This window comes from Salmo trutta, chromosome 26 (assembly GCF_901001165.1).
Source record: "Salmo trutta chromosome 26, fSalTru1.1, whole genome shotgun sequence".
Classification (NCBI taxonomy): Eukaryota; Metazoa; Chordata; class Actinopteri; order Salmoniformes; family Salmonidae; genus Salmo; species Salmo trutta.
In genome coordinates this window covers 29,883,832-29,909,769 of record NC_042982.1, presented here as the reverse complement: position 1 = coordinate 29,909,769, position 25,938 = coordinate 29,883,832, and the positions used below count along the sequence as shown (strand labels likewise).

Here is a 25,938-nt window from a genome sequence, read left to right as displayed (position 1 = left end):
TGAAGTCAGAGATTTCCACATTCCAAGTTGTTTTGAAGGCAGCATCAAACTGCAACATAAGGCAGACTTTGCAGTGAGCTGGACGTGCATTTAGAAGACACATACTTAATTGTTTGAAACCTGAACGTTTTACATACACTCAACAAAAATAGAAACGCAACATGAAACAATTTAAAAGATTTAATTGAGTTAGAGTTCATATAAGGAAATCAGTTAGGCCCTAATCTATGAATTTGGTCACAGATACCTTAACATTTAAAAATAAATAAAAGTGTGGATCAGAAAGCCAGTCACTATTTGGTATGGATCTTGACACGGTATCTCTGTGCATTTAAAATTGCCATCAATAAAATGCAATCGTGTAAGTTGTCCGTAACTTATGCCTGCCCATACCGTAACCCCACCGCCACCATGTTCACAACATTGACATCAGCAAAACGCTTGCCCACCCGACGCCATACCTGCCTGCCATCTACCCGGTACAGTTGAAACCGGGATTCATCCGTGAAGAGCACACATCTCCAGCGTGCCAGTGGCCATCGAAGGTGAGCATTTGCCCACTGAAGTTGGTTACGGCGCCAAACTGCAGTCAGGTCAAGACCCTGGTGAGGACGACAAGCACGCAGATGAGCTTCCCTGAGATGGTTTTTGACAGTTTGTGCAGAAATTCTTCGGTTTGCTCAAACCCACAGTTTCATCAGCTGTCCGGGTGGCTGGTCTCAGACGATCCCGCAGATGAAGAAGCCAGATTTGGAGATGCTGGGCTGGCGTGGTTACACGTGGTCTGCGGTTGTGAAGCCGGTTGGACATAATTTCTCTAAAACGACGTTGATTACGGCTTATGGTAGAGAAATGAACATTCAATTCTCTGGCAACAGCTTTGGTGGACATTGCTGCAGTCAGCATGCCAATTGCATGCTCCCTCAACTTGAGACATCTGTGGTATTGTTGTGTGACAACTGCACATGTTAGTGGCTTTTATTGTCCCCAGCACAAGATGTACCTGTGTAATGGTCATGCTGTTTAATCAGCTTCTTGATATTCCTCACCTGTCACGTGGATGGATTATTTTGGTAAAGGAAAAATGCTCACTAACAGGGATGTAAACACATTTCTTCAGAAAATTTGAGAATAAGCTTTTGTGCGTATGGAACATTTCTGGATTTTTTTTTATTTCAGCACATGAAACAGGACCACACTTTACATATTGCGTTTATATTTTTGTTCAGTACATTGAGGCATGTCTTACCTTGCTTCAAAGTAGCCTATTAGATCTCCTCTCTTTTTAAAATGTTCATCTCTGTCACATGGAAGTGCTCGCATGTGCTGTGCCCTTTTGACAACTATGGTTTCTGGCTAATTCCCGACTGCATTGTGTGCATTGCTGCGCTTATAATGTGAAGAAATAACGTTATCAACATTTTAACCTAAAAGTTGTGATCTGTTGCATCAGACTCATTGCGTTCTGTTTTTATTTGTTTTATGTAGCCTAGGCCTACTGGTTGTATGAGTCTGTTTGGAATATGCTATTTCTTTCTCAACAAGCTGACCAATAAAATAAGTAGCAAACTTTTCTACTCTTGATTGACATAGACTAGTGATTTTGCTGTTTGTTACTCGTCTTGTTGGCTGAGGAAAAGTTAAATAGAAGACAGTTATTCTAACATATTCAAAGTGCACATCAGAATTCAGTAAGAAGGACCGTACATTGTTGCTTTCTCCACTTGCATGTTCTGTTAAAATGAATTACTATATTCTAAATGTGATTTTCGTCATTCTGAGCACAGTGGGTGGACGCCCTAATCAGGTTATGCACCCAATGCATATTGGTCTGGTAAATAAATTTAAAAAAAGCCAATGTCCAGGCCACATTTTGCTAACGGAAACCCTGACACACACACACACCGACTCAGTGTTCTATGTTAGCTTTGCGCATGGACACAGTTGCTCACACACCTGCATTTTTAAAGGACTATGGATGCATGCTGCTTGTTAATTCACTACTGTGGGGGTAGGTTCTCAGCTTTCTATCAACTGACTGCTGCTCTCTACCCCCCTCTCTCACTCTCTCTCTCTCTCCCCTCCTCTCTTGCGTCCGTGTGCATTCACGTGGTGTCTGTGGGATGTGCTGCTGAAGGGAGGATTCAGGTCACTGCAGGTAACACTTCTCTTCTTTTTCCAGAGGAGTCGGTCTGTCTGTAGTTGGCGGTGTTCGTGCCTGTGGTCCTGCCATCATTTTTTGGCTTCAGTTTTGCTTAAAGAGACGCATCAGAATGTAAATGAAGCAACACAGAACTTTCTAGTCTTATTCGGTTTTTAGCATTTTGGATTCTGCCTTTATGAACAGGCTGTTAGTGTCAGAACAGACTGTTAAAATTGTTGTAGTATTAACTGCCTTAAGGAATGGCAAGGATAAATATAATAGCCCTCATTTAACGTTTTAATTGTTGAATGTTCTTTACAAAAGAGGACTTTTCCATAACTTGCCCCTCTCTCCTCTCCTACCTCTCTCCAGCCGTACTACAGCCGGCCCAGTCTGCCCAGCAATGCCCCCCGGGTGCCCCCCAGCAGCACGCCAAGGCCTGTGGCGCCCACACACGTCTACCAGCCGGGCCAACAGATGATGATGATCCCCTCACAGCAGATCCCCTTCTCCAACCAACAGGGCCCTGCCTACTTCATACCCGGACAGGTAACTTCACCCCGCCCCTTCCACCAGGGTGCTCCATCTATACTAGGGGCCATTGTCATTCTCTTTATTCAGACATTCACTATACCTTTTGGGACTGTTCCTTTGGTTCCTTTGCACCAGGCAAGCTCAATCAAACACAGCTATGGTATTTGGAAAGAAAGGAAATGCTTTTTGAAACCAGGTCTGGTAGCAACTAGCAAGGCAGTCCCCCTCCCCGTCTGTGAGGGAGGCCCCACATGGAGTGGTCTGGTGACCCCTGGCTCAGGGACAGATTCTGCTGAGTCTGTCCTCCGCTCTATGGAGCCAGTGCTGGGAAAAAATGCCCCTCTCCCCTTCCCCAGGCGATCAGCTGACCCTCCAGTCCCTTCCTGATTGTGCAGTGCTTAAAAGCACCACAGAGAAAGAGAGACGGATGGGTGTTACTGTGTGTTAGAGGGGTGCAAGTAAAACCTTAAGAGAGGTTTTCCTGCCTTGCCTGTGTGTGGGACAAAGAAAGGTATAGGTGTGTGTGTGTGTGTTGAATGAGTTAGATCAAATACTAGTTGGCAGGCTGTCTAAGCACCTTTTCCATCCTACTCATTGTTTTGTAGTTGAATTTTAGCTTGCCTTTAATACTCTGGGCCTGGGGAACATTCTACAATGTACCTTTTTTAGATGATATCTAAACCATTCTGTCATGTCTCTCTCCCTCAGTACCGGTCAACGTACGTGGCCACCCCTCAGCAGTACCCGGTCCCACCGGGCACTCCAGGCTTCTACCCAGGCACCAGCCCAGCTGAATATGGTACATATGGTAAGAGGCTCTGTTTGGGGCCTCGCCTGCCGATACCCACCTTTACCCAAAACCACAGGCCTAAACTTAACACTGCTCTCTCCTGGACACACTGAAAACCGGGATGTCAATTCCTGAGATTAATTGAAATGTATTTTCAACATAATTTCAATTGACTAAATTCAAGTGAAATTGAATTCAACCCTGACACACAGGTCAAATTCCAAACCTGTTACTTATTTCGGCACAAATAAGTAATTCCCAACAGTGTTGTCTGTTCCAAATTCCTTAAAACCTCTTGAAAGTCTCATCCCGTTAGCGGGATCATTTTCCAGCGAAAACTCCTAGCGACATTAGCATAACGAAATTCAATATTTATTTTTTTTCAAATATAGGGCTGTCTCATATCGTTTTATAGATACACCTCTCTTGAATCGACCCTCGTTGTCCGATTTCAAAAAGGTTTTACAGGAAAAGCACAATATTAGATTATGTTAGAGTACTTTCTAAAAGTAGCATCATATGAATTTTCCGACCAAGCACACGCATCACATATAACCAAAAAACAGCTAAATGCAGCACTAACCTTTTACAAACTTCATCAGATGACACACCTAGGACATCATGTTACACACAGCATGCAATCTTTTGTTCAATAAAGGTCATATTTCTATATAAAAACAGCATTTTACATCGGCACCTGAGGTTGACTAACTATTTTCCCATAAAATGCGTCACGGGAAACAGTGCTACAATTTTATAAATTACTATTCGAAAACGATTTTTTTTTTTATATTGTCAATCTAAGATTTATAGATGAATATCTCTTGATAACACCTGTCATAACAGATTTTAAATTAACTTTACAGGGTAATCACACTTTGAGATCAAATGGGATGCGATACCCCAGAAAAGGAGCTCCAAAGCCTAGCTCGGCGCCATCTTTGAACAATTGCAAATCACATCTGATCTTGTATAATATCGCCAATAATCCCTCACCTTTAGTTGTCTTCATCAGAAAGCAATTCCCGATATCCCAGGTCCATGACAAATGTATTTTCGGTCGAAAAAGTCCATGCTTTATGTTCCATTAGCTTCCTGTTGTTAGCGCGTCCTAAGGCTGTAATCAAATGTTGATCCGTGCGCGGCACCTGGCTAACGCAAAATGACTGTTTACTATGAGTTAGGGTCGTTCAAACATGTCAAACGTTGTATAAAATAATCGTCAGGGCCTGTTTCAACAAGAGAGCCAATCAGATTCGAGTGGGACGATTTCAATGTGTTTCAAAAGGTTTCCAAAGGTGGGGGCAGACACGGCCGCCGACGTCACAATGCTCATGGCCCTACTTCTCTGACCAATTGCCACATCGTCTCTTTCACTGAGTTTCTACCGCAGAACCCTCAAAACACTTTGTAAAGACTGGGGACATCTAGTGGAAGCACTGGAAAGTGCTCAATTATAATTTTTTTCACGTTGTGAATTATAGGTAAGGCTGTGAAGTCGAGTCGACAATTCAGATTCCCACTTCCTGGTTCAATCGGTCTCGGGGTTTTGACTGCCATACGAGTTCTGTTATACTCACAGACACCATTCAAACAGTTTTAGAAAATTTAGGGTGTTTTCTATCCATATAAAATAAGTATATGCATGTCCAAGCTTCTGACTTTGATTAGTAGGCCGTTGAAAATGGGAACGATTTTTTTTCAAAATGCGCTGTGGCGCCCCCTATCCTAGGCGACCGTCAAGAGGTTAACTTCCCTGTTCATTTTGTCTAGTAACGAAGGCCTCTAGGCTGGTGATGCAGAGTATGACTGCCCTCTAGTGGTATGTGTTTGCCAGTACAGGGGCTATAGAAAGCTCACTGGTTGTCCTGAAAACAAGCTTGGTGACCTGCTCACAAGTCTGTGTGCTATGTAGTGGCTTAGTCTGTCTGTATAGTTGAACAGTGACCAGCCATGGGCAGAGCAATCCGTATATGGAGTCTACTTTAGAAATGTAGGAAAGTCTTGACATGCATTACTCCAACATGGTATACAAGAGAGAGGGGGGAGTTGATGTGTGGTTGCTGGTGTGTGTGTGGATATATTTCTGCATATCAATATTTCTGTGTGTGTGTACTTTGTATAGATATGGTCAGATGTCATTGTAGAGCTGTTTTTCGACTGCAGACGAGAAATCTTTCTTCCTTCTGAGCTAGAACGTTTAGAGGAGTGAGCACATTTTCTGAATTTTTCCCTCGTGGTGCCAGTCTAATAGAATTAATTAGCTTGTGTGCTCATGTTAGTCAGGTGCTTGCTCAATGCGTCACAAAGTACTGACTCTCATGTTCTCTCATACTGTACTCGCACCTGGCTAACACATGCACTGTCACACACATGCACCAGTCTCACACTGACATTGACTCCCTTTTTGTTTGGGCCTCTGCAACCATGGACAGACAGACAAACGTGCACAGAGCCTCTGCCTGTATGCGTGTGTGTTTTGAGACTGCAGTGCAAAGTTTGGGGGCAGGAATGTATTTGAGTCTGCTCCAGTAGGCTTCTGGCTGAGACCAAGACCAGGAGGAAGGGAAGTGAGTGTGACCTCAGGCTCAGCTCACTGCTGCTTCTTCCAGTTTTGGCAGCAAATACTAGTTTTGAGGCTGGTGCTCTGGAGGTGTGTGAAACTCAAATACCTCCCCCTCAGTGCCTCACAGATTTGTCTTGCTTCCATTTTGCCCCCTAGCTCCTTCTCCCATTCGCTGTTTTAAAATACCTGAATGGACTGGATATGTGTAAGCAGTATGGTGATGGCTCTGCCGGCCTAGCTCTTCAGAATATGTCCGTAAACACACCAGCCAGCTGGTCTGCGCATGCTCTGAGGACGCGGCTGGGGATGCCGTCTGGGCCTGCAACCTTGCGGGGGTTAACACATTTAAATGTTTTACTCACATTGGCTGCAGTGAAGGAGCCCGCAGGTTTTGGTAGCGGGCCATGTCAGTGGCACTGTGTTGTCCTCAAAGCGAGCAAAAAAGTTTTGTTTGTCTGGGAGCAAGACATCGTGGTCTGCGATGGGGCTGGTTTTCCTTTTGTAGTCTGTGATTGACTGTAGACCCTGCCACATACCTCTCGTGTCTGAGCCGTTGAATTGCGACTCTACTTTGTCTCTATACTGATGTTTAGCTTGTTTGATTGCCTTGCGGAGGGAATAGCTACACTGTTTGTATTCGGTCATGTTTCCGGTCACCTTGCCCTGATTATAAGCAGTGGTTCATGCTTTCAGTTTTGCGCGAATGCTGCCATCAATCCACGTTTTCTGGTTGGGGAATGTTTTAATAGGCGCTGTGGGTACAACATCACCGATACACTTGCTAATAAACTCGCTCACCGAATCAGCGTATTCATCAATGCTATTGTCCGATGCTATGCGGAACATATCCCAGTCCACATTATCGAAGCTATCTTGAAGCGTGGAATCCGATTGTTCGGACCAGCGTTGAACAAACCTGAGCACAGGCACTTCCTGTTTTAATTTCTGTCTATAGGCTGGGAGCAACAAAATGGAGTCGTGGTCAGATTTTCCGACTGGAGTGCGGGGGAGGGCTTTATATGTGTCGCAGAAGTTAGAATAACAATGATCCAGGGTTTTGCCAGCCCGGGTCGCGCATTCGATATGCTGATAAAATTTAGGGAGCCTTGTTTAAAATCCCCAGCTACATTAAATGCAGCCTCAGGATATGTGGTTTCCAGTTTACATAAAGTCAAACAAAGTTCTTTCAGGACCATCGATGTGTCTGATTGGGGCGGGGGATATACACGACTGTGATTATGATAGATAATGCGGTCGGCATTTGATTGTAAGGAATTCTAGGTCAGGTGAACAAAAGGACTTGAGTTCCTATATGTTGTTATGATCACACCACGTCTCGTTAATCATAAGGCATACACCCCCGCCCAGAGAGATGTTTGTTTCTGTCGGCGCGATGCGTGAAGAAGCCGGGTGGCTGTACCGACTCTGATGACGTATCCCGAGCGAGCCATGTTTCCGTGAAACAAATAATGTTACCATCTCGGTCTCTCTGGAAGGCAAGCCTTGCTCGGATTTTGTCTACCTTGTTGTCAAGAGACTGGACATTGGCGAGTAGTATGCTCGGGAGCAGTGCGCAATGTGCCCGTCTACGGAGCCTGACCAGAAGACCGCTCCGTCTGCCCCTTCTGCGGTGCCGTTGTTTTGGGTCGCCGGCTGGGATCTGATCCATTGTCCTGGGTAGTGGACCAAACCGAGGATCCGCTTCGGGAAAGTCGTATTCCTAGTCGTAATGTTGGTGAGTTGACGGTGCTCTTATATCCAATAGTTCCTCCCGACTGTATGTAATAAAACCTAAGATTTCCTGGGGTAACAATGTAAGAAATAACACAAACTAAATACTGCATAGTTTCCTAGGAACGCGAAGCGGCCATCTCTGTCGGCGCCGGAAGGAAGAAGCCACTGCTCCAAAACCGCCATAAAAAGCCAGACTACTGTTTGCAACTGCACATAGGGACTAAGATCGTACTTTTTTGGAGAAATGTCCTCTGGTCTGATGAAACTGTTTGGCCATAATGACCATTGTTATGTTTGGAGGAAAAAGGGGGTTGCTTGCAAGCCGAAGAACACCGTCCCAACCGTGAAACACAGGGGTGGTAGCAACATGTTGTGGGGGTGCTTTGCTGCAGGAGGGACTGATGCACTTCACAAAATAGATGGCATCATGAGGATGAAAATGATGTGGATATATTGAAGCATCATCTCAAGACATCAGTCAGGAAGTTAAAGCTTGGTCGCAAATGCGTCTTCCAAATGAACGATGACCCCAAGCATACTTCCAAAGTTGTAGCAAAATGGCTTAAGGACAACAAAGTCAAGGTATTGGACTGGCCATCACAAAGCCCTGACCTCAATCCTGTAGAACATTTGTGGGCAGAACTGAAAAGGTGTGTGCGAGCAAGGAGGCCTACAAACGTGACTCAGTTACACTAACTCTGTCAGGAGGAATGGGCCAAAATTCACCCAACTTATTGTGGGAAGCTTGTGGAAGGCTACCCAAAATGTTTGACCCAAGTTAAACAATTTAAAAGCAATGCTACCAAATACTAATTGAGTGTATGTAAACTTCTGACCCACTGGGAATGTGATGAAAGAAATAAAAGCTGAATAAATCATTCTCTCTCTTATTCTGACATTTCACATTCTTAAAATAAAGTGGTGATCCTAACTGACCTGATACAGGGAATCTTTACTTGGATTAAATGTCAGCAATTGTGAACAATTCAGTTTAAATGTATTTGGCTAATATGTATGTTAACTTCCGACTTCAACTGTAGGTAGGAGTAAAGTGACTATGCATAGTTAATAAACAGCGAGAAGCTGCAGTGTAGAAACGGGTGGGGGGCAATTTAAATAGTCCAGGTGGCCATTTGATTAATTGTTCAGCCGTTTTACGGCTTGGAGGTAGAAGCCGTTAAAGAGCCTTTTGGACCTAGACTTGGTTCTCCGGTACCGCTTGCCGTGCGGTAGCAGAGAGAACAGTCTCTGTCTAGGGTGGCTGGAGTCTTTGACAATTTTTTAGGCCTTCTTCTGCCACCGCCTAGTATATAGGTCCTGGATGGCAGGAAGCTTGGCCCCAGTGATGTACTGGGACATACACACTACCCTCTGTAGCGCCTTACTGTCGGAACCTGAGCAGTTGCCATACCAGATGGTGATGCAACCAGTCAGGATGTTCTTGATGGTGCAGCTGTATAACCTTTTGGGGATCTGGGGACCCATACCAAATCTTTTCAGTCTTGTGAAGGGGAAAGGGTGTTGTCGTGCCCTCTTTGCGAATATCTTGGTGTGTTTGGACTAGGGTTGCACATTTTGGGCAATATTCAGAGGTGGAAACTTTCTGTGGGAATTAACAGGAATATATGCAAATGTAATATTAATACCATTTAAATGTATTTTTTTTGCATTGGATATATTTACCATATCATATGGAGACAGAAACATTTACCTTATCAAATGTAGACAATTTCAAATGATTAAATCCTTCCAATATAAATATAAACAATTTAGTTACGAATTGAACTTTAATTAAATGAGTTGACTCTTTACATGTGGTGATTTCACTGAACAATAAAAGGGAATATTGAATGATCCCCAATGATCCATCGCATCTCCCAAAAACGTTTTCAACATAGATCTGTAAAATGATATTCTAGAAGCTAAAGCTTTGGCGGTCTTCCTCTCAGGCTTCCAAGTCTTCCCCCTGGACCTCAATGTTCACCTCTTGAACATAGGACTCTGTGGCCTCATCTTCACTGTCACTTTCCAACCTTGTTGAGGATGGCTCGTTGTCGGGCTCAAAAAGCCTACATTTTTGACAACCCTTGTATTGGTCAGCCTATTGCGTGCTTTGGGGTGTGTGCTCCCAAACAAGGACCAGTGGCGCTCTGAGGCGGCTGATGTTAGTGGGATTTGGAGGATGATGGAAGCAACAGGGGAAGAGCCTCAGATCTTCAAAGTCCCTTACACCAGGTGGCTGATGAGATGTTGGCATGACTGCCATATTGCATCTCCATCCCAAAGCCCTTGCTTGGAAGTGTACTTTGCCAGACTGGCAAGAACCTTGCCCTCATCCAGGCCAAGGTGGCGAGACACGGTAGTGATGACCCTATAGGCCTTGTTGATCACTGCACCAGACAGGATGCTCTTGCAAGCATACTTGGCGTCCAACATGTACGCTGCGGCATGTATGGGCTTCAGAACTGCAGTTTCCTCTGCTTGGAGCAACAGTGAAGTGGGCAGGGCAGTACGGATTTCAGTACAGATTTCTTCTCTTACATCTGCAAGTGGAGTCTGAACATCAGACAGGATGGCATTGTCTCCCTCAATCCGTGCAATGGCTACTGCTATAGGTTTCATGAGTTTCAGGCTGCTTACCACTCTCTCCCAAAATACATCATCCAGGAGGATCACCTTGATGGGGCTGTCCATATCGGCAGACTGTGATATGGCCATTTCAAACATGATGACAACACCACCCCAACGAGTGTTGCTGGGCAGCTTCAATGTGGTGCTCTTATTCTTCTCATTTTACTTTGTGAGGTAGATTGCTGCTATAACTTGATGACCCATCACATACCTAACCATTTCCTTGGCTCTCTTGTAGAGTGTATCCATTGTTTTCAGTGCCATGATGTCCTTGAGGAGCAGATTCAATGCATGAGCAGCACAGCCAATGGGTGTGATGTGAGGGTAGGAGTCCTTAACTTTAGACCAAGCAGCCTTCATGTTTGCAGCATTGTCTGTCACCAGTGCAAATACCTTTTGTTGTTCAAGGTCATTAATGGCTGCCTTCAGCTCATCTGCAATGTAGAGACCGGTGTGTCTGTTGTCCCTTGTGTCTGTGCTCTTGTAGAATACTGGTTGAGGGGTGGAGATGTAGTTAATTATTCCTTGCCCATGAACATTCGACCACCCATCAGAGATGATTGTAATGCAGTCTGCTTTCTCTATGATTTACTTGACCGTCACTTGAACTCTGAACTCTGCATCCAGCAAATGAGTAGATAAAGCATGTCTGGTTGGAGGGGTGTATGCTGGGTGAAGAACATTAAAAAATCTCTTTCAATTGCCTGTGAGCATCAGAGGTGAACCAGTTGCATACACAGCTCGAGCAAGACATTCATCAGCATTTCTCTGACAACGTTCCTCAATTGAGTCTAAAAAACTTTGAATTCCAGGAGGACCATGATCTGTTGCTATCGAAAAGGTGTTTGAGTCATCATTTTCACCTTGAATAGAAGTAGAGGGACTTTTGTCAGAGGTTGCTTGTTGTGAGCGCTGAGGGAACTTTATGCACTTGGCCAGATCATTCTGCATCTTTGTTGCATTCTTCACATATGACTTGGCACAGTATTTGCAAATCTACACAACAAAAATCAGTAAAAATAACCCAAATACAATTCCATGTACAGATAAATAGTTAACCTCTCTATGGCAGGTGGCACCAAATCGTCCCACCTACGTAACAGCCAGTTGAATCCTGTGGCGCGATTTTCAAATACCTTAGAAATGCTATTACTTCAATATCTCAAACATATGACTATTTTACAGCTATTTAAAGACAAGACTCTCGTTAATCTAACCACACTGTCCGATTTCAAAAAGGCTTTACAACGAAAGCAAAACATTAGATTATGTCAGCAGAGTACCCAGCCAGAAATAATCAGACACCCATTTTTATTATTATTTTTATTATTATTTTAGCAAACATTTTTATCTTTCATTTACAATCTGTAGAAGCTATGAGAATAGAAAGGTTCAGTACTTTTGTGACGCATCACAGTACAGTTGAAAAATATATGGCAAATAGAAATACAAAATGGATGGTGTTAAGAGATAGATGGGAGGGGTTGAATAGAGCTGAAGGGTGTAACTAATAACAAGATAAAAATGTAAAACCTACGGTGTCTGTAAAATGTTTATAGGTTCAGAAATTTTGTGAAATAGCACAGTTACAAATAGAATGTACAGATAAATAGTGTGTACGAATGTTTCTGTGTGTATGTATGAATGTCTGTGTGTGTACGAATGTTTCTGTGTGTATGTATGAATGTCTGTGTGTGTACGAATGTTTGTGTGGCGTGAGCCAGAGAGGGAGACCCCAAAAAATATATGGGGGATTGGAAATAATGTAGACAATTACATTGATGGAAGCAACAATCTGTCCTCGATATTAAAGCTGATCCACTCCCTGAGAAAATAAAAAATAACACTTACAGTTGACCGGGGCAGTTCTAGCAGGGTAGAAATTTGACAAACTGACTTGTTGGAAAGGTGGCATCCTATGACGGTGACAAGTTAAGTCACTGAGCTCTTCATTAAGGCCATTCTACTGCCAATGTTTGTCTATGGAGATCGCATGGCGGTGTGCTCGATTTTATACACCTGTAAGCAACGGGTGTGGCTGGAAAAAGCCGAATCCACTAATTTGAAGGGGTGTCCACATACTTTGTGTATATTAGTTGGCCGTACTGTATGTAAAGACCACAGCCCAAGTTGTAAATCTCCAGTGCGGCTATTGAGACTTGCTTCACTCTGCTAGGTATGATCATCACCCTAGAAAATGTGTGTATGGTCTTTTTTTCGTCTTTTAGGATGTCGTATGGTTGTGGCATCTTTATCGGACTCGTCGTAAGGTTGTCATGGTGTGTGTGTGTCACTCTTTATTCCAGAAGTCACATGTCCTGAGGTCAGTCTGACACACAACCCTCTTCTTCACTGGTCATGTGACAAGGAGACGAGAACTTGGTTTCAGCAACACACACTAGAGGTCGACCGATTTAATCGGAATGGCTGATTAATTAGGGCCGATTTCAAGTTTTCATAACAATTGGTGTTTTTGGCCACCGATTTGTATTTTTTAGTTTTTTTTTGTCATATATATATATATATATATATATATATATATATATATATATATATATAATTTTTACACCTTTATTTAACTAGGCAAGTCAGATTAAGAACACATTCTTATTTTCAATGACGGCCTAGGAACGGGGGTTAACTGCCTTGTTCAGGTGGGATTCGGGGATTTGTTTTTTCAACCTTCTGTTTACTAGTCCAACACTCTAACCACCTGCCTTACATTGCACTCCACGAGGAGCCTGCATGGCAGGCTGACTACCTGTTACGCAAGGGCAGCAAGAAGCCAAGGTAAGTTGCTAGCTAGCATTAAACGTATCTTTATAAAAAAACGATCAATCTTAACAATCACTTGTTAACTACACATGGTTGATGATATTACTAGTTTATCTAACGTGTCCTGCGTTGCATATAATCGATGCGGTGCCTGTTAATTTCTCATCGAATCACAGCCTACTTCGACAAACGGGTGATGATTTAACCTCTATGGGCTAGGTGGGACGCTTGCGTCCCACCTACTCCACAGCCAGTGTAATCCCGTGGCGCGATATTCAAATACCTTAGAAATGCTATTACTTCAATTTCTCAAACATATGACTATTTTACACCATTTTAAAGACAAGACTCTCGTTAATCTAACCACACTGTCCGATTTCAAAAAGGCTTTACAACGAAAGAAAACATTAGATTATGTCAGCAGAGTACCCAGCCAGAAATAATCAGACACCCATTTTTCAAGCTAGCATATAATGTCCCATAAACCCAAACCACAGCTAAATGCAGCACTAACCTTTGATCTTCATCAGATGACAATCCTAGGACATTATGTTATACAATACATGCATGTTTTGTTCAATCAAGTTCATATTTATATCAAAAACTAGCTTTTTACATTAGCATGTGACTAGCATGTGACTAGCATTCCCACCGAACACTTCCGGTGAATTTACTAAATTACTCACGATAAACGTTCACAAAAAACATAATTATTTTAAGAATTATAGATACAGAACTCCTTTATGCACTCGCTATGTCCGATTTTAAAATAGCTTTTGGGTGAAAGCACATTTTGCAATATTCTGAGTAGATAGCCCGGCCATCACAGGCTAGCTATTTTGACACCCACCAAGTGTGGTACTCACCAAACTCCGATTTACTATTAGAAAAGTTTGATTACCTTTGCTGTCTTCGTCAGAATGCACTCCCAGGACTTCTACTTCAATAACAAATGTTGGTTTGGTTCAAAATAATCCATAGTTATATCCAAATAGCGGCGTTTTGTTCGTGCGTTCAAGACACTATCCGATGGGTCAAGAAGGGTGACGCGCCCGACGCGTTTCGTGACAAAAAAATTCAAAATATTCCATTACCGTACTTCGAAGCATGTCAACCGCTGTTTAAAATCAATTTTTATGCTATTTTTCTCGTAAAAAAGCGATAATATTCCGACCGGGAAACCCTGTTTTCGTTCAAAGACGAAAAAATAAAAACATGGTGTCGGTTCGTGCACGCGCCTCCAGTCTCATTGTTCTCTGATCGACCACTATCCAAATGCGCTACTGTTTTTCAGCCAGGGCCTGCAAAGGCATCATTCAGCGTTTTGCCGCCTTCTGAGAGCCTATGGGAGCCGTAGGAAGTGTCACGTTACAGCAGAGATCCTCAGTTTTCAATAAAGAGAGTGTAGAAGCCCAAGAAATGGTCAGAGGGCACTTCCTGTTTGGAATCTTCTCAGGTTTTTGCCTGCCATATGAGTTCTGTTATACTCAGACACCATTCAAACAGTTTTAGAAACTTTAGGGTGTTTTCTATCCAAAGCCAATAATTATATGCATATTCTAGTTTCTGGGCAGTAGTAATAACCAGATTAAATCGGGTACGTTTTTTTATCCGGCCGTGCAAATACTGCCCCCTATCCCCAACAGGTTAAAATCAATACACAAGTATATACACTGCTCAAAAAAAATAAAGGGAACACTTAAACACAATGTAACTCCAAGTCAATCACACTTCTGTGAAATCAAACTGTCCACTTAGGAAGCAACACTGATTGACAATAAATTTCACATGCTGTTGTGCAAATGGAATAGACAACAGGTGTAAATTATAGGCAATTAGCAAGACACCCCCAATAAAGGAGTGGTTCTGCAGGTGGTGACCACAGACCACTTCTCAGTTCCTATGCTTCCTGGCTGATGTTTTGATCACTTTTGAATGCTGGCGGTGCTTTCACTCTAGTGGTAGCATGAGACGGAGTCTACAACCCACACAAGTGGCTCAGGTAGTACAGCTCATCCAGGATGGCACATCAATGCAAGCTGTGGCAAGAAGGTTTGCTGTGTCTGTCAGCGTAGTGTCCAGAGCATGGAGGCGCTACCAGGAGACAGGCCAGTACATCAGGAGACGTGGAGGAGGCCGTAGGAGGGCAACAACCCAGCAGCAGGACCGCTACCTCCGCCTTTGTGCAAGGAGGAGCAGGAGAAGCACTGCCAGAGCCCTGCAAAATGACTTTCAGCAGGCCACAAATGTGCATGTGTCTGCTCAAACGGTCAGAAACAGACTCCATGAGGGTGGTATGAGGGCCCGACGTCCACAGGTGGGGGTTGTGCTTACAGCCCAACACCGTGCAGGACGTTTGGTATTTGCCAGAGAACACCAAGATTGGCAAATTCGCCACTGGCGCCCTGTGCTCTTCACAGATGAAAGCAGGTTCACACTGAGCACGTGACAGACGTGACAGAGTCTGGAGACGCCATGGAGAACGTTCTGCTGCCTGCAACATCCCCCAGCATGACCGGTTTGGCGGTGGGTCAGTCTTGGTGTGGGGTGGCATTTCTTTGGGGGGCCGCACAGCCCTCCATGTGCTCGCCAGAGGTAGCCTGACTGCCATTAGGTACCGAGATGAGATCCTCAGACCCCTTGTGAGACCATATGCTGGTGCGGTTGGCCCTGGGTTCCTCCTAATGCAAGACAATGCTAGACCTCATGTGGCTGGAGTGTGTCAGCAGTTCCTGCAAGAGGAAGGCATTGATGCTATGGACTGGCCCGCCCGTTCCCCAGACCTGAATCCAATTGAGCACATGTGGGACATCATGTCTCACTCCATCCACCAACGCCACGTTGCACCACAGACTGTCCAGGAGTTGGCGGATGCTTTAGTCCAGGTCTGGGAGGAGATCCCTCAGGAGACCATCCGCCACCTCATCAGGAGCATGCCCAGGTGTTGTAGGGAGGTCATACAGGCACGTGGAGGCCACACACACTACTGAGCCTCATTTTGACTTGTTTTAAGGACATTACATCAAAGTTGGATCAGCCTGTAGTGTGGTTTTCCACTTTAATTTTGAGTGTGACTCCAAATCCAGACCTCTATGGATTGATAAATTGGATTTCCATTGATTATTTTTGTTTGATTTTGTTGTCAGCACATTCAACTATGTAAAGAAAAAAGTATTTAATACGATTATTTCATTCATTCAGATCTAGGATGTGTTATTTTAGTGTTCCCTCTATTTTTTTTGAGCAGTGTATTTTTAAACCTGCATATTTAGTTAATATTGCCTGCTAACGTGAAATTGTGTCACTGCTCTTGCGTTCATTGCCTGGCTCGTTGCGAACTAATTTGACAGAATTTTACGTAATTATGACATATCATTGAAGGTTGTGCAATGTAACAGGAATATTTAGACTTAGGGATGCCACCCGTTAGATAAAATACGGACCGGTTCCGTATTTCACTGAAAGAAGAAAAAAAACCGTTTTGTTTTCGAGATGATAGTTTCCGGATTCGACCATATTAATGACCTAAGGCTCGTATTTCTGTGTGTTTATTATATTATAATTAAGTCTATGATTTGATAGAGCAGTCTGACTGAGCGGTGGTAGGCACCAGCAGGCTCGTTCATTCATTCATTCATACAGCACTTTCGTGCGTTTTGCCAGCAGCTCTTCGCAATGCATTGCGCTGTTTATGACTTCAAGCCTATCAACCCCCAAGATTAGGCTGGTGTAACTGATGTGAAATGGTCTAGCTAGTTAGCGGGTGTGCGCTAATAGTGTTTCAAACGTCACTCGCTCTGAGACTTGGGAGTGGTTGTTCCCCTTGCTCTGCATGGGTAATGCTGCTTCGAGGGTGGCTGTTGTCGATGTGTTCCTGGTTCGAGCCCAGGTAGTAGCGAGGAGAGGGACGGAAGCTTTACTGTTACACTGGCAATACTAAAGTGCCTATAAGAACATCCAATAGTCAAAGGTATATGAAATACAAATCGTATAGAGAGAAATAGTCCTATAATTCCTATAATAACTACAACCTAAAACTTCTTACCTGGGAATATTGAAGACTCATGTTAAAAGGAACCACCAGCTTTCATATGTTCCCATGTTCTGAGCAAGACACTTAAAGGTTAGCTTTCTTACATGGCACATATTGCACTTTTACTTTCTTCTCCAACACTTTGTTTTTGCATTATTTAAACCAAATTGAACATGTTTCATTATTTATTTAAGTTTAAATTGATTTTATTGATATATTATATTATCTTAAAATAAGTGTTCATTCAGTATTGTTGTAATTGTCATTATTACAAATATTTAAAAAGAATTGGCCGATTAATCGGCATCGGATTTTTTGGTCCTCCAATAATCGGTATCGGCGTTGAAAAATCATAATCGGTCGACCTCTAACACACACACACTAGAGCCCTGATGAGACAGCAACATGTTTTGTTTTTTTATTTAACCAGACTTAATTCGTGACAAATTTGGGGGGAAATACAGTTGGCTTCTGCTTGCATCTTTCAGTGTGAATACGAAGTGTTTGTTTGGGCCCTCTGTTGGTGAACTAGTAGGTTTCATCTGTGTCGTCAATACAGCCTCCTGGAGGTGGAACCAGGCATGGTTTGGGTCTGCCATGTTTTTCCACAGCAGAGCTGTAGTCGTGACAGGGGTAGCAATCAACTGAGTACCACAGTGGAAAACTTGCATAAGCAGCACATTCTGTAGAGCCATAGAATACATGCTATAGGCCTCCCATCCATTAGGTGGTACTGGCAACATGATCACGGCTCATGGCCAGGTGAAAACAGTTTGCTCCTACCCTCTCAGGCTTTGTGGTGATGGGATACGGGTGGGAGGGGGTTATTTTTAGCCTACAGTTGAGTGATTTACTAACCCACCCCCCCCCCCCCCCACCACCTACGTCCTGGGCTCTGACCTAGCTGGAAGCCCAGATCACTTCCATTTAAAAAAAACAAAACAAGAGGTCTCTCTCTCTCTTCTCTCTCATGGTGTACAGCTCTCTCCTCTGCTTCTCCACACTGCTGACCCCGGGAGACTTGGGCTACTTGTTGATAAAGTTGAGAGAGAAATAGGGAAGGAGAGACGGACCAAGAGGGAGCGAGAGGGGGGTGAAACGGAGAGAGGTAAAATGACAGAGGAGAGTAGTAAAAAAGACTCTTAAGCAGTTGATGGCATAACTCAGCTGTAGACAGGAGAGGAGGAGGACTTCAGAGACGATACCCTCTTCTCTCCCTTGTGTTCTCCTCTCTCTCACACTCTCAGGGTGCCATTGAGATTGGGGAACTGTGCCTCTAGGATGAGCTCCTAGCAGGCTGATGGTAACTATGTTATGCGGTCTGGTTACACTGTCTCCTTTAACCCCACTCTCTCTCTCCACCCCCCCTGCTCCCCATTCCCTCCTTGTCGTGACTCATATTTCAAGCTCTTATTTACTGGGAAGGGAACTCTCCAAGAAAGTCCTGTTCCCTTTGCTTTCTCTTTTTGTGCATGTTCTCCCTCTCAGTGCTCGATGTGGGTTTTGACTAAATTTAGTCGGTGCTCTTCCCGGTCAACAATGCAGACTCAATATTGTGAGTTAGACTGAAATGTGTGCTATTCAGAGGCCACTTCAGTGAGTTTTTTTTTCTGTGAGAGAAGAGGGGGATGTGTGTAAGTGAGTTTGAGAGAGTGGGAGGAGACTGGTTCATACTGTATCTGACGGCCTTGGAAGTTCAGGTCTGGAATGAACTAGGAAAGCCAGGTCTGGAAAGACCGGTTAAGACTAATGAATTATGAAGGAGTCATGTATTTCTGAAGATGGAGTGTTGGAATTTGTGATCTCTGTGTGAATGTGGAAAAGACTGGGGAGGGGTGGGGGAAGGATTGATAATGGACAGGCAACTCGAGGAGGGAGTGCTGTCATGGTCCTATGGCCAACCTTAATTGCTTCTGGTCCAAGAACAACCCCTAGCCCATACCCCCTAGGCACTTAATATATAGATCTGAAGGGATTGGATGGCTAAACATTGCTCTCTGATAGGCTTGGTAGCATTTTAGCTGTATTGCTTGATGCCAATACTTTCCTCTCAAATCTACCCTTGATGCCTAGGGCCTAAGATTTGTCTGTGGACTGTTTTGTTAGACTTCAGTGCGGCTTTTGACATTATCGATCAAAGTCTGCTGCTGGAAAAAAGTTGTAACTCTTTACACCCCCTGCTATATTGAGGATAAAGCGTTACCGGTCTAACAGAACGCAGAGGGTGTTCTTTAATGGAAGCCTCTCCAACATAATCCAGGTAGAATCAGGAATTCCCCAGGGCAGCTGTCCAGACCCCTTCATTTTTCAATCTTTACTAACGACATGCCACTGGCTTTGAGTAAAGCCAGTGTGTCGATGTATGCAGATGGCTCAACACTATACATGTCAGCTACTACAGAGACTGAAATGATTGCGACACTTAACAAAAAGCTGCAGTTAGTTTCAGAGTGGGTGGATAGGAATAATAATAAATAATGTGGACTTTGAGCCAGTTGAGGTGAATAAACTGCTTGGAGTAACCCTGGATTGTAAACTGTCATGGTCAAAACATATTGATACAACCTTAGCTAAGTTGGGGAGAAGTCTGTCCATAATAAAGTGCTGCTCTACCTTCTTAACAGCACTATCAACACGGCAGGTCCTACAGGCCCTAGTTTTGTCACACCTGGACTACTGTTCAGTCGTGTGGTCAGGTGCCACAAAAAAGGGACTTTGGAAAATTGCAATTGGCTCGGAACAGGGCAGCACGGCTGGCCTTTGGATGTACACAGAGAGCTAATATTAATAATATGCACATCAGTCTCTTCTGGCTCAAAGTGGAAGAGAGATTGACTTCATCACTATTTGTATTTATGAAAAGTATTGACATGTTCAATGCACCGAGCTGTCTGTCTGAACTACTGGCACACAGCTCGGACACCCATGCATAACCCACGAGGTCTCTTCACAGTCCCCAAGTCCAGAATGGACTATGGAAGGCGCACAGTACTACATAGAGCCATGACTACATGGAACTCTATTCCACATCAAGTAACTGATGCAAGCAGTAAAATTAGATTAAAAAAAACAGGTAACATTACACCTTATGGTACAGTGGGGACTGAAGCAACACAAACAGGCGCATACACACACGATAACGTGCTATACACACTTACACATGGATTTTGTACTGTAGATATGTGGTAGTGTAAGGGCCTGAGGGCACACAGTGTGTTGTGAATGTATTGTAATGTTTTTAAAAATGTATAAACTGCTTTAATTTTGCTGGACCCCAGGAAGAGTAGCTGCTGCCTTACATTTGACTTAGTTTTTACCAATCTAACTACATAACATAATGGTAATAATTGTATGTGAATGGCAAATCTCTTGATAAACTGGGTAACTGAAGGTGTCATAGGCCTACTCCAGATGCAGGTGAATGCATATTCAAGTGTGTGCATGCATTGAGTTATTGTTTTGGCTGATCAGTGGAGTCTGTCATCTGTAGCACCATAATCTGTTTGCCTTCCACTTGGGACTTACGGTGCCTTCAGAAAGTATTCATACCCTTTGACTTATTCCACATTTTGTTACAGCCTGAATTCAAAATATATTTTTCTCACCCGTCTACACACAATACCCTATAATGACAAAGTGAAAACTTGTTTTTAGAAATTTTGGGTAATTTATTGAAAATAAAATACTGAAATATCTAATTTACGTAAGTATTCGTCAATACTTTGTAGAAGCACCTTTGGCAGCGATTACAGCTGTGAGTCTTTCTGGATAAGTTTGTAAGAGCTTTCCACACCTGGATTGTGCAACATTTGGTCATTATTTTCTAAGTTCTTCAAGCTCTGTCAATTTGGTTGTTGATCATTGCAAGACAATCATTTTTAGGTCTTGCCATATATTTAAGTCAAAAGTGTAACTCAGCCACTCGGGAACATTCACTGTCTTCTCCAGTGTAGATTTGGCCTTGTGTTTTTGGTTATTGTCCTGCTGAAAGGTGAATTCATCTCCCAGTGTCTGGTGGAAAGCAGACTGAAAGAGGTTTTCCTCTAGAAATGTGCCTTTGCTTAGCTCTATTCTGTTCCCTTTTTATCCTGAAAAACTCCTGATTACAAGCATACCCATAACATGATGCAGCCACTATTATGCTTGAAAATATGGAGAGTGGTTCTCAGTAATGTCTTGTATTGGATTTGCCCCAAACATAACACTTTGTTCAGGACAAAAAGTTGATTGCTTTGCCACATTTTTTGCAGTATTAACCTTGTTGCAAACAGGATGCATGTTTTTGGAATATTTTTTTTCTCTAGAGGTGTTCCTTTTCACTTTTTTGTCAATTATGATAGTATTGTGGAGTAACTACAATGTTGATCCATCCTCAGTTTTCTGTCACAGCCATTAAACTCTGTAACTGTTTTAAAGTCACCGTTGGCCTCCTGGTGAAATCCCTGAGCGGTTTCCTTCCTCTCCAGCTACTGAGGTAGGAAGGACGCCTGTATCTTTGTAGTGACTGGATGTATTGATACACCATCCAAAGTGTGATTAATAACTTCAACATGCTCAAAAGGATGTTCAATGTATCATATTTTCATTTTTATCCATCTACTAATAGGTGTCCTTCTTTGTGGTTGAATCTGTGTTTGAAATTTACTGCTCGACTGAGGGACCGTACAATTATCTCTATCTGATGGGTGCAGAGATGAGGTAGTCATGTTAAACACTATTGCAAATGGGAGTGAGTCCATGCAACCGTATTTTGCGATTTGTTAAGCAAACGTTTACTTCTGAACTTATTTAGGCTTGCCATAACAAAGGGGTTGAATACATAAAAAAAAAATATATATATATATATATATATATATATATATACACTGCTCAAAAAAATAAAGGTAACACTTAAACAACACAATGTAACTCTAAGTCAATCACACTTCTGTGAAATCAAACTGTCCACTTAGGAAGCAACACTGATTGACAATAAATTTCACATGCTGTTGTGCAAATGGAATAGACAACAGATGGAAATTATAGGCAATTAGCAAGACACCCCCAATAAAGGAGTGGTTCTGCAGGTGGGGACCACAGACCACTTCTCAGTTCCTATGCTTCCTGGCTGACGTTTTGGTCACTTTTGAATGCTGGCGGTGCTTTCACTCTAGTGGTAGCATGAGACGGAGTCTACAACCCACACAAGTGGCTCAGGTAGTGCAGCTCATCCAGGATGGCACATCAATGTGAGCTGTGGCAAGAAGGTTTGCTGTGTCTGTCAGCGTAGTGTCCAGAGCATGGAGGCGCTACCAGGAGACAGGCCAGTACATCAGGAGACGTGGAGGAGGCCGTAGGAGGGCAACAACCCAGCAGCAGGACCGCTACCTCCGCCTTTGTGCAAGGAGGAGCAGGAGAAGCACTGCCAGAGCCCTGCAAAATGACCTCCAGCAGGCCACAAATGTGCATGTGTCTGCTCAAACGGTCAGAAACAGACTCCATGAGGGTGGTATGAGGGCCCGACGTCCACAGGTGGGGGTTGTGCTTACAGCCCAACACCGTGCAGGACGTTTGGCATTTGCCAGAGAACACAAAGATTGGCAAATTCGCCACTGGCGCCCTGTGCTCTTCAGATGAAAGCAGGTTCACACTGAGCACGTGACAGACGTGACAGAGTCTGGAGACGCAGTGGAGAACGTTCTGCTGCCTGCAACATCCTCCAGCATGACCGGTTTGGCGGTGGGTCAGTCATGGTGTGGGGTGGCATTTCTTTGGGGGCCGCATAGCCCTCCATGTGCTCGCCAGAGGTAGCCTGACTGTCATTAGGTACCGAGATGAGATCCTCAGACCCCTTGTGAGACCATATGCTGGTGCGGTTGGCCCTGGGTTCCTCCTAATGCAAGACAATGCTAGACCTCATGTGGCTGGAGTGTGTCAGCAGTTCCTGCAAGAGGAAGGCATTGATGCTATGGACTGGCCCGCCCTTTCCCCAGATCTGAATCCAATTGAGCACATCTGGGACATCATGTCTCTCTCCATCCACCAACGCCACGTTGCACCACAGACTGTCCAGGAGTTGGCGGATGCTTTAGTCCAGGTCTGGGAGGAGATCCCTCAGGAGACCATCCGCCACCTCATCAGGAGCATGCCCAGGCGTTGTAGGGAGGTCATACAGGCACGTGGAGGCCACACACACTACTGAGCCTCATTTTGACTTGTTTTAAGGACATTACATCAAAGTTGGATCAGCCTGTAGTGTGGTTTTCCACTTTAATTTTGAGTGTGACTCCAAATCCAGACCTCCATGGGTTGATAAATTGGATTTCCATTGATTATTTTTGTGTGATTTTGTTGTCAGCACATTGAACTATGTAAAGAAAAAAGTATTTAAGATTATTTATTTTTTTGAGCAGTATATATAAAACCTTTATATAACTAGGCAATTCAGTTAAGAACAAATTCTTATTTATAATGTTGGCCAAACCCGGACGATGCTGGGCCAATTGTGCGCCGCCATATGGGACTCCCAATCACGGCCGGATGTGATACAGCCTGGATTCGAACCAGAGACTGTAGTGACACATCTGGCACTGAGATGCAGTGCCTTAGACTGCTGCGCCACTCGGGAGCCTGACTACTTATTGATTCAAGCCATTTCAGCTTTACATTTTTTATTAATTTGTAAAAAAATATATAATTAAAAGCAAAATTCCACTAACATGGGGTATTGTGTGTGTGTGTGTGTGTGTGTGTGTGTAGGCCAGTGTAAAAAATATCTAAATTTAATCCATTTTAAATTGAGGGTGTAACACAACAAAATGTGGAAAAAGTTAAAAGGTGTGAATACTTTCTGAAGGCACTGTATATTAGCCTACTGATCAACAACATTTGCATAGAAGCATCACTCCAGCATGTCATGCCTGTATGGAAGGACATCATATAGGCTCTGCTGTTAGTTTGAGAATATAAAATAACATCTACAGTGCCTTCGGAGAGTATTCAGACCCCGTGACTTTTTCCACATTTTATGTTACAGCCTTACTCTAAAATGGATTACATAGTTTTTTTCCCCCTCATCCATCTACACACAATACCCCACGATGACAAAGCAAAAACAGTTTTTTAGAAATCGCATTTTACATTAGTATTCAGACCCTTTACTCAGTACTTTGTTGAAGCACCTTTGGCAGCGATTACAGCATATCATCTTTTTGGGTATGACGCTACAAACTTGGCACACCTGTGTTTGGGGACTTTCTCCCATTCTTCTCTGCAGATCCTGTCAAGCTCTGTCTGGTTGGATGGGGAGCATCGCTGCACAGCTTTTTTCAGGTCTCTCCAGAGATGTTCGATCGGGTTCAAGTCCGGGCACTGGCTGGGCCACTCAAGGACATTCAGAGTCTTGTCCTGAAGCCACTCCTGTGTTGTCTTGGCTGTGTGCTTAGGGTTGTTGTCCTGTTGGAAGGTGAACCTTCGTCCCAGTCTGAGGTCCTGAGTGCTCTGGAGCAGGTTTTCATCAAGGATCTCTCTGTACTTTACTCTGATCATCTTTCCCTCAATCCTGACTAGTCTCCCAGTCTCTACCGCTGAAAAACATCCCCACAGCATAATGCTGCCACCACCATGCTTCACCGTAGGGATGATGCCAGGTTACCTCCAGACGTGACACTTGGTCACTCTTCAGGCCAAAGAGTTCAATCTTGGTTTCATCAGACCAGAGAATCTTGTTGCTCATGGTCTGAGAGTCTTTAGATTAATTTTAACAAACTCCAAGCGGGCTGTCGTGCCTTTTACTGAGGAGTGGCTGTCCGCTCTACCATAAAGGCCTGATTTGGTGGAGTGCTGCAGAGATGGTTGTACTTCTGGAATGTTCTCCCATCTCCACAGAGGAACTCTGGAGCTCTGTCAGAGTGACCATCGGGTTCTTGGTCACCTCCCTGACCAAGGCCCTTCTCCCCTGATTGCTCAGTTAGGCCGGGCGGACAGTTCTAGGAAGAGTCTTGGTGGTTCCAAACTTCTCCATTTAAGAATCAAGGCCACTTTGTTATTGGGGACCTTCAATGCTGCAGAATTCTTTTGGTAGCCATCCCCAAATGTGTCTCGACACAATCCTGTCTGTGCTCTACGGACAATTCCTTTGACCTCATGGCTTGGTTTTTGCTCTGACATGCATTGTTAACTGTGGGACCTTATATAGACAGGTGTGAGCCTTTTCCAAATCATGTTCAATCAATTTAATTTTCCACAGGTGGACTCCAATCAAGTTGTAGAAACATGTCAAGGATGATCAATGGAAACAGGATGCACCTGAGCTCAATTTCGAGTCTAATAGCAAAGGGTCTGAATACTTATGTAAATCAGTTATTTAGGTTTTATTTTTAACTTTGCAAACATTTCTAAAAAACTGTTTTTGCTTTGTCATCATGGGGCATTGTGTGTAAATGTTTTATTTAATCAATTTTAGAATAAGGCTGTAACATAACAAAATGTGGAAAAAGTGAAGGGATCTGAATACTTTCCAAGGGCATTGTATTCAAAGCAGCGTTTGGTTTTCGCCAGGCGTAATGGGACCCATGTCCTTCCAAAAAGGTGACTCAAGTTTGCCAAAAAAGCACCTGGATGATCATGAAGACTCTTGGAAGAATGTTCTATGAACAGATGTTTTAAAATAATAACTTTTTGGACGAAATGGGTCCCATTAATACCTGGTGAGAACCAAACACTGCATTCCACAATCGTGTGACAATTTAGGA

At 43.6% G+C, this 25,938-nt stretch overlaps 1 protein-coding gene across 10 annotated transcripts in view; it reads left to right on the top strand.

The window, feature by feature from the left end:
- LOC115163621 (eukaryotic translation initiation factor 4 gamma 1) overlaps positions 1-25,938 on the top strand; it is an 80,988-nt gene that overhangs the window by 12,609 nt on the left and 42,441 nt on the right. For 8 of the 10 annotated variants that reach the window (XM_029715649.1, XM_029715650.1, XM_029715655.1 and 5 more), the window contains 3 exons: positions 2,138-2,158; positions 2,516-2,692; positions 3,386-3,485. In XM_029715649.1, coding sequence (XP_029571509.1) covers positions 2,138-2,158; positions 2,516-2,692; positions 3,386-3,485 — 298 coding nt within the window. The remainder of the gene's footprint in view (positions 1-2,137; positions 2,159-2,515; positions 2,693-3,385; positions 3,486-25,938) is intronic. The other 2 variants (XM_029715652.1, XM_029715656.1) reach the window with 2 other exon arrangements.